This window comes from Rhinoraja longicauda, chromosome 24, assembly GCF_053455715.1.
Source record: "Rhinoraja longicauda isolate Sanriku21f chromosome 24, sRhiLon1.1, whole genome shotgun sequence".
In the NCBI taxonomy this organism is placed as follows: Eukaryota; Metazoa; Chordata; class Chondrichthyes; order Rajiformes; family Arhynchobatidae; genus Rhinoraja; species Rhinoraja longicauda.
In genome coordinates, this window is record NC_135976.1 from 16470531 (window position 1) to 16484985 (window position 14455).

The window sequence follows — 14455 nt, forward strand, 5'->3', positions numbered from 1 at the left end:
AAAATGTTACGTGCTTTCAATGGTGACAATTGATGTGACGTTTTGCCTATGATTTAAATTAATTTCCCTGTACCTGCCCTCACAACCCCTCCTCAGCCATTAATCAAAGTTCTATCGGGAATCGAACACACAATTCTTCATATTTGGCACCAGCGTCAAGTGAACTGTTTTGAAAAGGCATGAAGCATTGAAGAGACAAATATTCCAGGGCTGAGTGCTCCAGTGTAATTTTTATTTCCTTCATGCCAATCTTTTGACTAAGATTAAGACTTTAGTGCTGAATTATGAAGAGTTTTATGGAGTGATCCTGTGTCAATTAGAATCTGTAAAAACTCTAAAATTAATTCACCCCATGAGATTTGAGATAGGCAGATTTTATGGCCTGCCACTGTGGGCTAAATTTATGATTTCAGTGGTGGTCATAGGAGGGTTTTCCACCCATTCCAATCAGTTCCTCACATTACTCGCTTGCTTAGATTTAAATTCAAGTGTTATAAAGTGTTTTTGCTTTTGAAATAAATTACTCTTGAAATAGAGGAAAAATTAGGATGAAAATAAGGCCCGTTTAAATATATTTATGCTTCTATATCTTTTGAATGCTTAATTGCCAGTGGGGGTTTCTTTGTATGGTAGATCATAGCTTGAAATCTATTTTTATTGTTGTACTTTGACTTTGATGTTTTGTTCACAGGTATTTGGTAACACACCTAATGGGAGCAGATCTAAACAATATTGTTAAATGTCAGAAACTCACAGATGACCATGTACAGTTTCTAATATATCAGATACTACGGGGCCTTAAGGTGAGTTCATCTCCACAATTCTCTCTTTCTGGAAACAGTGACTTGCATGGTATGGGTTTGAGTTTAGTTTATCATCACATGTACCGATGTACAGTGAAAAGCTTTTGTTGTGTGCTAACGAGTCAGCGGAAAGACAAATCATGATTACAATCGGGCCATTCACAGTGTACAGGTAAAGGGTGGGCCTAAAATTGTAGTGCAATCGTGTACCGTTTTGGCTGTGTAGATGGCATGGTACACAAACAAACTAAGGGTTTTAATAGTATTATATATAATATATAGATATATGTTACGCCACTTAATACAGACAAAAAGTCTCAATGTCAGTTCTTGACATTCAGTGACATCACTAATGCTGGATCTCCAACTGTTGGAGATTTTGCAGCGTGATTTTTCTTCTGGTTTTTATCCTGTCTACGAAGTTTGAGTACAATGGAATACTGTTCACGTGCAAGGACAGTAGTATTTCCAATGTTATTAGAAATGGTGCAAGCAGTTCATTTCATTGATAGCCACCCTAAATATTCACATTCTTCATCTTTTGCTCAGGATTCCATTATCTGCAGTTTCTTGTCTCAGCCCTCATCACTATTCTGGATCAAAATCTTCAAACCCTCCCTTTCCAACATCATGATAAATGATGTTCACCATAAATTCTAGCTAGAAAGCACCTTCTCACTGTCGTTTGGGCACGAGTGTTAAATGTTGACCGTACCAGTTTCATCGACATCTCGAGTACGAAGTAATTTGGTTTAAAATTTTCAGTTGCATTACTTTCACATCCCCTGTTGACATCAGTCCCTTTGAGAAGAGAAGTAAAAGCAAATACTTACTTGCTGCCTTCAAAAATCATTATTATAAGTCTTCATTGTGAATAATATCTTGTATTTAATGTGTAAAACATAGTTTGACTTTAAAACTTAAACAATATCTAATTTTGCTTCTTTACAGTATATTCATTCTGCAGGAATCATACACAGAGTAAGTAGTTTGTATTTTGAATGGGAAGATTTGTGTTTACTGCATACTCTTTGGAAATACTATGAAAATAGAATCCTTAGTGCTTAAAGTTTGGGAGTTCAATAGACTTGGTATGCTGGCATTTACAGTGTTTAAGACACTGAAATTTCCAGTATAAAAAGTTGTTTAAATTTAAGATCTAATAAATATTTATCAGATTTACCAAAGAAATTCAAGGGATTGATAATTGTCATTTCATCCAACAATGCAGACACGTTCTTGTGGATTTTGTTGTTTTGCTTCCATGGAAAGTTGACGAGGGAAGAGTCACTCTGCCAATTAGCCTTTTGATTAAACAAAATAAATGCCCATTGTAATTATAAATCAGCCAAGGCATACTGAGAAGTTGTTTGAATAGCCACTATTAATCTAATTGTTGTGGCCACATTAACATCTATGAACCAAACCTGCTTGGAGGAGGGGGGGGGGATCTTTAGTTTTCCATCTCCTTACTGATGAACTAAACCAGAAACATTGCAGGCCTGCTCTTATTCTATCCTTGAGGTTGATATTCATTGCCATTTCCAAGATATCAGAAGCTTGCATAGTGTCGTAATTAATAGACGCTTCCTCCAAACCGGACATTATCCCACTATTAGGCCAGTTTGCCATTTATCAGTTGAAGCCCATTAATTAAGCTGCCCCAAAATCTATATCCACCGATATGTTTTCTGTGTATTCAGTTTGGAGTGCTTTCTTTTTTCCCCAATGGAGATGTCTGGAGAGCTTTAAGTAATCTCTCAAACTGTATGTTCAGTGCATGAATTCTGAATATTTTGAGCAATCTACTATGTAGCTATAATAGATTATTTGAAATTTGTTTTCTCTGATAGGATTTAAAACCCAGCAATCTAGCAGTGAATGAAGATTGTGAGCTGAAGGTAAAGAACTGCAATATTTAATGTATTTCAATTATTGGAATCATAATGTCGAGAATGTCTTTATCTGTTTCTAAATGGATAATTGGAGATAAGATTACTTGAGAAATGGAATTAAATTATTTTGATTCCCTTGACCATAGTGCAGAGAATATTTTTCTGTTTCCTTTATGGATAATTGGAGATGTAATTACATGAAAACTGAAATTAATTTTTTGTTTAAAGAAAAATTCTTTGTTTGGAATCTTTCTTGCATTTTTTAGTGGATTTCACTACAGAAGAATCATTTATGGAATAAATTGGTTTGATCAGCATGTGCTGCGAGATGCTTCTCCCACAACGAATGCTGCTGCAAGACTTTGTAGCAATGTTAAAACCTTTGCAATAAATCAACATATTAGTGATTTGGTTGTAATAGCTTACTGTATTATACAAGTCATGTTTTATTTTATCCTTTCCACTCTTCATCTTCCTGTCTATCCCACCCTTTCAACTAACTACAATCTCATTTGAAAATTAAAAAAAAAAAAATTGCCAGCCTCTGGTTTCTTTGGATTTGTACACCAAGAACTTGCTTAACACTTACCAGCCTCATTATCAACAATACCCACCAATTGAAGGCTCATCTGCAAACTTGCTGATCTTATAACATTAGGGTCACAGAAGCAACCCTCCACAATCCTCCACCAACTTGTTAACTTGACTTGATCACGTGGCTTCTAATGTTTTGGACACATTTTCCGCTTGTCGGGTCTTGTGAGAGGTCTACATTATGTACAAGTCTGCCCTTGTCTTTATTTCAAGAGAACTCTGTTAAATTAATCAGACAAAATCTCCCATAAATACTATCTCTGATCCATCGCTGCCTTTCCAACTGTAGATTAGTCCTGCTCTTCAGTATTTTTCTGTTTTCCTATGATTGGCACTAGACTGGCTAGCCTATATTTACCTAGCTTTTCTCTTCTTTCCCTCTTCAATTGGCAGTAAAAAAAATGTTTGGGCTTTTTACTCATTTATGGGTCTGCATAATCACATCAAATTGGTAGATTCTGTATTCGTCAGCCTCTAAGCAGGAACTAGCCAATCCTTTGGTTTAGTAGCTATGTATGATAGCTGCTCTCCATCCCTAGGCAGTATAACACAAGTTTGCCATTGTAGATGTATCAAATTACTACTCGAAACTTGAGATAAAGAATAAAATACATTCTTACAGAATTAGTGGTGCGGGGAAAAAAAGATAAATGAATACAGTTTATCCTTTCTGGACACACGTGCAAATGACATGGCTTCTGCATTACTGAAAATCACAATACAGATCAATCTCTATGATGGCAATCTCATGATTCGCCAAATGTTCCATATCATTAATATGAAGTATGACAAATCAGATTTTCTGAATGTCCTCTACCCTCTTCCTTGATCCTTTGAATGAAAACTTTAAATACACTTCAATCACTTTTTCGAGAGTTAAAGACTTTCAGTACTCTTAATGAGTATGCCAATTATATGACTCCTATTTCTGGCAATTTGGGTGTGAGCCTAATTTCTCCAATTTTCCAGCATATGTTAAACTAACTCAATGAAAGTGGGATAGTGATTATTGTAAGAAACGAAAATGTTTTTCCAGCAAAAGCATAGGTAGATGATAAAATAATTTTCTTTAAAATAAGTATTTTATTTATTTTGTGTTAGATCAATTCTTTTTACATAAGGTGCTCTCTAATAAAAAAACATAGTTCAATGCTAATTTAATGCTAGCATTTATTTCAAGAGGGCTTGTATACAAAAACAGGGATGTAATGTTGAGGCTCTAAGGTGCTGATAAGGCCACATTTGGAATATTGTGAGCAATTTTGGGCACCAAATCTGAGGAAAGAAACATCTTACCAGAATGATCCCAGGAATGAGGAGGTTAACCTGCGATGAGCATTTGTCAGCACTGGCCCTGTACTCTGGAATTTAGAAGAATGTGGGGGGGACCTCATTAAAACATACAGAATAGTGAAAGGCTTGGATAGAATGGATGTGGAGAAGATGTTTCCACTAGTGGGAAAGTCTAGGACTAGTCATAGCCTCAGAATTAAAGGACGGAGAGTCCTTTAGGAAGGAGATGAGGAGAGATTTCTTTGGTCACAGGGTTGTGAATCTGCGGAATTCTTTGCCACAGAAGGCTGTGGAGGCCAAGTCAGTGGATATTTTTACGGCAGAGATAGATAGATTCTTAATTAGTACAGGTGTCAGAGGTTATGGAGAGAAGGCAGGAGAGTGGGGTTGGGAGAGATAGATCAGCCATGATTGAATGGCATAGTAGACCTGATGGGCCGAATGGCCTAATTCTACTCCTATCATGATAGTTCGATCCGTTTTCCGGTTATTTTCGGATCTCCTTTACATTGATTTTTGACTCTTCAGTGATTACTTTCTAATGCTAAGATTTTTTCAACTTTTGATATGAAATGACATGAATCTCTATACGCAGTTTAGTTTTAGTTTAGAGATATAGTGTGGAAACAGGCCCTTCGGCCCACCGAGTCCCCACCAACCAGTGATCCCCGCACACTAACACTATCCTACACCCTAGGGACAATTTTACATTTATAACCAAGCAAATTAACCTACAAACCTGTGCGTCTTTGGAGTATTTTGATTTCCAGGAGTATTTTGATTTACAGTGTAGCTTCTTCGTGATTAATTCCCCCCCCCCCCTCCTTGTCCTTCTGCAAGTTTAATAAAAACATTCCTTTATTTTTGGTTCTTTAAAATTCTTATAAAATGTAATCATTTTATCACTGTAGATTTTGGACTTTGGATTGGCTCGTCATACAGATGATGAAATGACTGGATATGTAGCCACAAGGTGGTATAGAGCACCAGAGATCATGCTAAATTGGATGCATTACAATCAAACTGGTATGTTGTATCAGTCTTCTTGCCAATGGTTTCTATATTTTATTTTGTATTGTTTCTAATAAGTTGAAATTAGCGGACAGTGTTTTGCCTCTTTCTCACAAGGGAAGAGGACTTTGAATTATCCATCTCCCACTTCTCATTTATGTGAAACCACATTACCACTTTTTCCCAGACAAAAAAATAGTACTATTTGTGTTAATTTTTGAAACTGCTGGCATGGGGCTTCTGTCTACTTGTAAGATTAGTCTTTATTTTTGTAGAAGTATTTGGTTGCCAAACCAACCGAGTCATGTTTTAACAAGACGGTAACTGCGGTTTTCTCCAGTGTGTTCAACATAACTCTTTGGAGCAGTAACCGTGTATCTTTAAAAAAAAGTTTTACAATTTAGTCAATACATGCTGGTTTCAACCACATGGACCTGCATTGTAAGATGTTAAGTGTATTTTTAAACACTGAAAATCTGTTTAATATTTTCTATGTTGACTGATTTTTGCTGTCAGGTTTTTTTGATGAATTTTGTTGACTGCTGACACTTGTTTTAGTTCATTTGATAATTTTTCCACTCTTTGAAGCTTGTAACAGTGCTTTTTTTATTGTGCCAATTAAGATAAAACTTTATCAAATTCATTTAAATTGTCAGACTTATTAGCATTAGGCATGCCTGCCACAGTTCAGAATCTGCACCAGTGACAGAACTTTACGATTTCCAATGTAAAGAAAATACAAATTTAGAATATATTACACAATATAAAGAATGTTTCTGTATAAAATATTTCTATATAAGAACCATTAAACGTGGTTTCAAGTTGCATTTGTTGTACATGTAATCTAATATGGTAGAAGTTTGAAGAGGACTCGTGGATGGGCTGTGGATCAGGCAAAGGGGAATAGTGTGGGCCCCAAGGAGCATAAGTAGGATGGGGATGGGTTGGCCGGTACTAATTTTTTGCATTGACTTCAACCAACCAGTTTAATAACCTTTTATTTCCCTCCCCCCACTGAGTTGGAGGTGGATTAAAATGTGAAGTATGGTAAAATGTGTCCTTTTAATATGGTCTTGAATGGACCCAAATACTGAATGTCTTCTCTCTCGTCTCCAGTTGATATTTGGTCTGTTGGGTGCATTATGGCGGAGCTACTGACGGGGAAGACTCTATTTCCAGGCACTGACCGTATCCTTGTTTTATTTAAAAATACGCTTGATATTTTGTGTGGGCAGGGCAAAGATTTATGCTTTGTTTTCATAAGACACAGGAGCAGAATTAAGCCATTTGGCCTATCGAGTCATCGAGAAAATGTATGTTGTTCCCTCAGTAAGTGTTTTATTGAATATCTGCCCATTAAATTGTCTTAATATCTTTTCAATGTTGCATTTAATAATTGAACTATTTTCAAATGTAATCACTATTTAAATACTTTTATTTTACCATTGTAATCAAAGTTAATTGTAGCAAAAAAGATTTTTTTTTCATATTCCTCTGCATCTGAGTTTGAATCCAAACTCTGATTTTAAAACAGATGTTCCCATTTCAAAATATTTCATATCATCCCCATGAAATGAGTTTCAGGTGCAATATTTATTTTAAAAGGGATGTTTTGGGAACTAAGTTACATCGTTGCTAACCTTTTGGTAATTACTCTGCTGAAACTAATTCTATAAATGCCTTTTCATGTGTACAAAATTAATGTTGACCTGCTCCAACATGGAAAATACTATTGGAAAAGGTAAAAATCTTGTTGGAGACCCAACTGGCTAGTTGCACTCAAATTCCATCTAATCCAGAACTCAAATCATGTATAGAGTATCTGGTTCTTACCAGCTGTTAAAGGGCTGGTCATCAACACAAAATGTAATCTAGTATCCTCTGCCTTGTTTTCACATTCATTTGACTCTTCCCTGTTCCTTTTTCCACCTATAATTTCTGAAACAGTATTCGTTATCGAAAAATATCACACTCATTTGACAATTTGAAAACATTTTGGCTTCTATTGGCAAACAGTTTTTTGAAAATCTAATATGATAAATCTTCACTTTTTTGATTGAAAATTGGTTTGCAGTTTATTTTCTAAACAGGAATTTTAGTTAAGAATGGCATTAAGTTGCTACCTATTGCAAATATATCACCCTTATAATTGACTACTATCAAAACAAGCAATGCTTTCCTGAATATTAGTTACTCCACTGCTTTTTATAAAACCTGTTATCCATTTGTGCTAATGCCAAATGTTTGTTTTGAGCGAAGGTTGCTAGAAAGGAAACTAATTTTTTTTTTAACTTGTGCAATTTGGTCGTTTAAAAATGTGCAAAAATATTTAATTTTGACATGCACATTATCAAAAAATTAATTTTATTATGTTATAAGCAGTTCTATGTCAAAGTACTTGAAAAATATTTGAAATTATTTTAATTTTACTTTTACTTTGGTCCTTACGGTGGTATAAACCCCTTTCAATAAGGGTAGTTAAATGGTTAACCCATGTGATTTCTTTGCAAACAATGGTAATTAATTATAGTTGATCTGTTCCTAAAAAAAACTTCTGTTAATGCATATTATGTTTCAGATGGAAGTTTTTTATTTCCATGTTGTACAAGATTTTTCTCCAATCCAGACTCTGACCAGTAAAGCTTGCACAAATGCAATAAAAGAGCTGTTTGCCAAATGAAACTAATCATTGTTCAGTTGTGATACCTGAAATTATTTTAAAGAAAATGAAATTCCTTTTCTAAGATGATCCTTTGTCTTGGTTCTCCCTTCTTGTAACCACTCTCTGTCTACACCATTGGATTAAATTACAGGTCTCATATACTTTGGAGTGCAATAATAAACAAGTGACTTAAATTCTGATTTCTATTGGAAAAAGAAGTTTCTGTGGGCACGGTTTAATAATGAAAACGCTTTCATGCTTTCTTAAATCTGATTGCTTCTGAACTTTCAGCTTTTGACATTTTATGTTTGAATTTCTTTACACAAATGTAATATGTGGTATGTGTCTAGGAAATTGGTCAATTTGCCAGATTTTTTAAAGTGGGCAGTCATAATATAAGGGATATTTTTTTAACATTTTCTTGGTGTGATGGTGTGGTAATTACATTTGCATTTAATCATATTTATCTTGATTATTAAACGATTCTATAAATTGCTTATCGATTAAAAGATGTTAAATAACATGATTCTGATAACAATTATTCAAATGTTTGAATTTCCTTCTTATCAAATTGCTATATTTTTGTGTGCTGGAATTGTATTAAAATATTTTTCAGATGAGCTTTAATTTTTAAATGATTTAAAGGTTTGTTAACACTTTATGCATGAGTCCATGCTTTGTTGCTTTGGAATGTTTTGCATTTAACTATTTTCTCAATGCACATTCATTCTTGATTTAATCTTTATTTTGCTCAGAAGAAAGTTTGCATTTGCTACTTCACCTGTGCAAGTCACAGACTGTTAAAGGAAAGTGGCCTTGTATTATAACTCAATGGTTATTTAAACTTTGCATGAGCCCATAGTTTCATCTGTTCCCACTCATGCTTTGTGTTATGTCTTTACTAACCTCATCCTGCACAGACAAACATTTCAACTACTTGCTAGAACTCTTAATGCTTATACCCCAAGAAAATTAACAGCAGGTTACCTTTGAATGCAGTTATAATCAAACTTGCATGTTGAAAGTAGTATTGAAGGGCTGAATTCAGGTTTAAGGTTTTATGAAGCAAAAAATTAGGCAGGGTATGATAGTCTAACATAATTAAATTCACCAATAATGATCTTCAATTTTTTTGATAGTTCAATAAATTAGTTCACTTTTAAGATGTTAAGGTTTGGAATAATATTAAATAAGTTGACTGCAAAGATGTTGCAGAGCTTCCTGATAAGTTAATGAGTAAAGGCACTTTAATGACTAGGCAGCACAGGTTTTAAGGTGATTTATTTCCAAGTTCAGTTTTCAGTCTGTACACAGCTTTTCTCAGCAAGGGCAATAGATCAAGTAATGCTGATGTCTGGTTGGAGAGGAATGTTGGTTGGGGTTCTTGCTCTTCATCAAGTTGATATTGTAAATAGGTACATGGAAATTAGATGGCAAAGGTCAGGCTGCTTCTAATTGCACTAAAGATTGAAAAGAAGGCATGTTTAAAAACTACCAAAGAATGGGTAAGAGTGCAAGTTATGTAAGAGCTAATCATGCTGAATGGAACTGTACGCTAACCCGAATGAGCACATGAAACAGATTTTAGTGTGATTCTAACATTTAATTGAAGAAACAATTAATTCTGTAGTTCATAAAATAATACTAATAACAATTTTGAATTTTCTTGTCAAATCAAATGTGATTTAAAATTATGCATCACAGATGCTCTATTTTAAACTTTTTTATGGGACACTTTTTGATAATCTACTAGCACTCTGCTTCTGTTTAGTAAAAGTCTGGCTTGAATACTTGATACATTGATTAATATTATGACCTGGCTGCTTCACTAATGTGCACTTTCAATTCCTTTTCTGATGCTGCAGACTATAAGCCAATAAAATAATGTTTTTTGTTTCAAATATTCAAAGGAAATGTACAGCAGTTAACAGATTTATCTACAGATCATGAAGATTACTTCAAATAAATGTAATTGTAAATATGCCAAAGTGCACCTGACATCAATAGGATGTTTTGGAGTGCAAACCTTAAGCATTTATTTTTGATGATTTAATTCAGTTGTAAAATTCAAGGTAAACTGACTTTGTGCCTTAAACCATGTTTAATCTCATTTGAAACACCTGGAGAGTAATACTTAATAATTTCAACCATATCTCTGGAATGGATTTCCCAAAAGGCAAATATTAATAATATCTAGTTCTGTTAGCTTACTTTCCAGTAGTAAGATTTTACATTTATCTGATATTCAGTTTGTGATTGTTGCAAGAACATAAAGGTCCCCAGAAGGTAGGAAGGTGGAGAGAAATTTGAGACTGGAGTAAAGTGTGTCTGAACAGGATATTTTTATTTTGCCTCTGGTTTAGAGTTGTATCGGTGATATGAAAATAATTCTGTGATGAAATGGTCCTTCAAATCCTGCAAACATTTGTACAGGTTACACACATTGGCTGTCATTTCTAATCAATGTGGATAAATAAGGAAAAATATAGGTTTAAAGCCAAACTTCTACAAATAATTTAAAGCATTGGAAGAACCTGGAAATGCTATTCTCAGAGGGACACCTCTGTCGTCATTAATCAGATTGAAAATTTTCAGTGCATACTTTGAAGTAACTTCAGTGTTAAGCTGTATGCGTGTGAAACTTGTTGACAAAAAAAGGGGAAATTTTGGCGAATCCAAAATGAAGATCTCAATTGACTTTTCAGAGAGTCAGTTGCAGTAGATAATGCCAACTGTTAATTAAACTAATATGTTAATAACTATCATTTTTTTAAATTAAGTAGCTACTCCAGATGATGAGACTAAGTTCTACTCGTAATTGAATTGTGCTCCTGCCAATACAATTTAAGACAATCAAAACTTTCAAAAATTGACAAAGCATAAGCAAACAATTGTCACCTATGATGAGCAGGACATTGGCTGATGATGCCTTTAAACTCCATTATCGTTACAACTCTAAAGTACATGGGCCGTTTTTGTTATAACCTGTCCCCTATGTTTTCCTTTATGTTACAATGTTAGATATTGATCAGTTGAAGCTAATAATGCAGCTCGTCGGAACTCCAGGGCCAGAACTTTTGATGAAAATATCATCTGATTCTGTGAGTTGATGTATTGCCTGTACTTTCTGCTGGTGGTTATTGACCACTCCTGGTAAATGATTTCTTGCAGTGCTTCAAACTAAATCACCAAAGCACAGATTCACCAACATTGATTGGCACGGTTTGATTTACTTCGAGAGGTGTTTTTTTTGTTTGTTGATGTGAATTTAGTTAATGCAGAAATAGTTTTGAAGGTGATGTTTTAACATATTCTATAACAAGCCAAAATTAACAAAACTTTTTGATTAATCTTCACTTTTGCTAAATGTGAGATTTGGTGACTCGTAGATTGTTTGTAATTTGCTTATATTTGAAGTGCTCTTTACCCTTACAAAATATAGTAACATACATTCAACGCTAACAAATCTAATGCCATAGCATGCCTTGTGGATATCACTGCTATCACCCTTCAGCCTTGCATGTTTATGTTTTTTATTTTCCTCTGCAACCTTTGTACTTTTCTAATGTGGCAACCAGCAGCACATGAATTTTGCTAAAATTGTTATTTAAGTGGATGAAAACAGTTTTTCCAAACTTCTTGAGTATCCTTTTGACAAATGGATAAACGCCTTGACCTTGGCGTTTAAGATATTAATCAGCTTCAGCAGATCATGAGATTGACAGGAACGCCTCCAGCATCCTTAATTAACAGGATGCCCGGCTATGAGGTGAGACAGACAGGCTGTCAAATGAGCTCCTTACGGGGAGGCATATTGATGTCATGTACTTTCCATGTGTACAGATCAATGGAGCAATTATCTAATGGTGTCATTGTAGTGATGAATAGATGCCAGTTATTTGTGCCTGGAATGATGTCTATTTCCCTGCAAATTTGTGGGTTAAATGCAAAATATGACTGAAGATTTTAATGTATCAACTTGATGACAAGTTGTTTGTGGGCTAGAATGTCCATGTGGGTTTTCTACGGTCTAAGTGTTCTATTTGACCCGTGTTCATGGTAAAGCGACTCAGAGTAGCGTGGTGGTTAGGTTTGCAACAAACAAATAGGCGTTTTAAATTGCTATTTTTATTTCTAACATCTTGGGAACATGATTAGCTACAATTATACACGTTTGAACTTAATTTGTGATATATAGGAGGAGGGTTTTTTCCTGGCTGTTTTCAGTTCATTCAGGCATTTTGTTATTACAACCAAAAGTGTCGTTTGAAGGAAGTGATTTTTCTCTCGTTTGTTTCGTTGGGCATTGAGTATATCTTTTGCTGTGGAGGCAGTAGTAAATCATTTTGTTTGTGTAGTCTAGTCTGTGCCAGGCAGTTCGCGTCACCATTTTAAATGTCTTAGCATTTAGCCAGGGAAGTGCTTTGTATGAATATTTAAAATGTAACCCTTTTCAGAAACTGAACACAAGATATTTAATTTTAGAAAGACTATGTACATCCAAGAGTGAATGAAATAACCACCCACTATCCATAATTCCTTGTAAATTTAAATATCCCAGGGAATAAAATTGTACATTTTTATTTTTATGTAAGGTGTCAATGTATTTAAATTCCTCTGATTAATTGCAATCATTAATCTATTAAAGTTAGGCCCTACTCACTAGAATGCTGCTCTGGCTACCAGATCTGCCAAAGCTAATAGTAATTGTGATTCTGTCAAAAATAACCAAGAAGCGTTTTTGACCAATATGTACCATGATATTTATCAGCTCCTTTGTGCAGCATTAAAGGAGAAATGCTTTATTCCATTTATTTAAGAATGGGAGACCAAAATACATGTATGAAAGCAGGCATAATCTGGATTTGGTTTGATCAAGATGAATTAAAAGTTTGAGGAAATATTATTCAATTTTCCTTTGGTCTGATTTACCAACTTTCAGTTTGTTTTCTTTGTAGTCTAAAATCCATCAGCGATAGATTAATTAGATCACATTCGTGGAAATTCCTAAACTACCCGTGAGCCTTGTCCAGTTAGGAGCAGTAAAAGATCTGCTTATCCCTGATGATGGCTATCATTATGACTAGACACCTATAATCCTTCCCAATACGATATACTAGCACAGATGTAAAAATCCCATTGTTGATAAAGGGTGGAGGGGGTGAGTGGAATATATTGATGAACTTCTGATTAATTCTTGGGAGATTGAGACCATTTCAGAGAATCACCGTAACCAAGTGTAATCTAGAAAAGTGTTGCTTACTGTATTGTTGATCAGTTCTTGAACTGACCCAGTTTCCTTGTAGAAGCAGGCAGTTAAAGACTAATTGATGTTCTATTTCACTTTTTTAAAGATGGAACTAATTCAGTATGTAAATGTTGTGCATCTAGGTAATCGTAGCCAAATAAATAATCGCTCGGCATGGCTTTTGATCCAGCACTTTTACCTTGTTTTACTCCACCTCCAAGAATTTATCCTTAGTCCCCACTTGTTTATCGTCAAAAGATTGCTGCTTAAGACCACTATCCAAAATAGTGTCAGATCCCCCTTGTACATTGACACATCCAGCTCGCTTGATCCATCCGGCTCTAACTTGCCACATTACTTGTCTGGGAGAAAGTAATGAATGAGCAGAAATGACCTCTGGAATACATGGAATATTGGAATACAGACGCCATTTTCTTTAGTATGTTGATTGCATTCCTTAGCATATTCTCCCCGCCACTGCCCGAGGTTGAATGCAATCTTGCAGTCACATTTATGTGTAATGACGGTTCACACTATCACTAAATCCATTGCCATGCTAGGCATCAACACCTGACTGCATACCTAGTCCAGGTGTCACTGAAGCCCGAAGAAGTCACTTTGAAAAATTAAAACTCTGACTTGCTTTATTTTACTTTCTGTAAGCTCGTGTTTTTGCAAATCTCTGCTACTCAAGCCGTTTGGCTTGTTCCCATATTCTTACTGGGCAATTGGCCAAGAAAATGTTTTTTCTGTTTTAGAATTTTGGTCTTTAGTTTCTAATACATTTGTAGCCGTGCCCTTCCCTAATGTCATGTTGTGCTACAGTTCTCAGATATTTGTTCTTTTCCAGTTCAAGCATCTTGGGGATCCTTAATATTGATTCCCCATTGTGTGTGTGCCTTCAGTTTCCAAGGGCACAAGCTCTGGAATAATGAATTTAAACTTTTTT

The 14455-nt window shown here is 34.9% G+C and overlaps 1 protein-coding gene across 3 annotated transcripts in view; it reads left to right on the forward strand.

Moving 5' to 3' along the window:
• The window catches only part of mapk14b (mitogen-activated protein kinase 14b), a 94834-nt gene that overhangs the window by 17683 nt on the left and 62696 nt on the right, over positions 1 to 14455 (forward strand). Inside the window, exons 4-9 of one of the 3 annotated variants that reach the window (XM_078420714.1) lie at positions 692 to 803; positions 1755 to 1784; positions 2657 to 2704; positions 5497 to 5611; positions 6713 to 6784; positions 11280 to 11359. The exons of 1 other annotated variant lie outside the window; for it this stretch is intronic. In XM_078420714.1, coding sequence (XP_078276840.1) covers positions 692 to 803; positions 1755 to 1784; positions 2657 to 2704; positions 5497 to 5611; positions 6713 to 6784; positions 11280 to 11359 — 457 coding nt within the window. Of the gene's footprint in view, positions 1 to 691; positions 804 to 1754; positions 1785 to 2656; positions 2705 to 5496; positions 5612 to 6712; positions 6785 to 11279; positions 11360 to 11947; positions 12028 to 14455 lie in introns of all 3 variants that reach the window. One more of the 3 variants, XM_078420713.1, reaches the window with a different exon arrangement.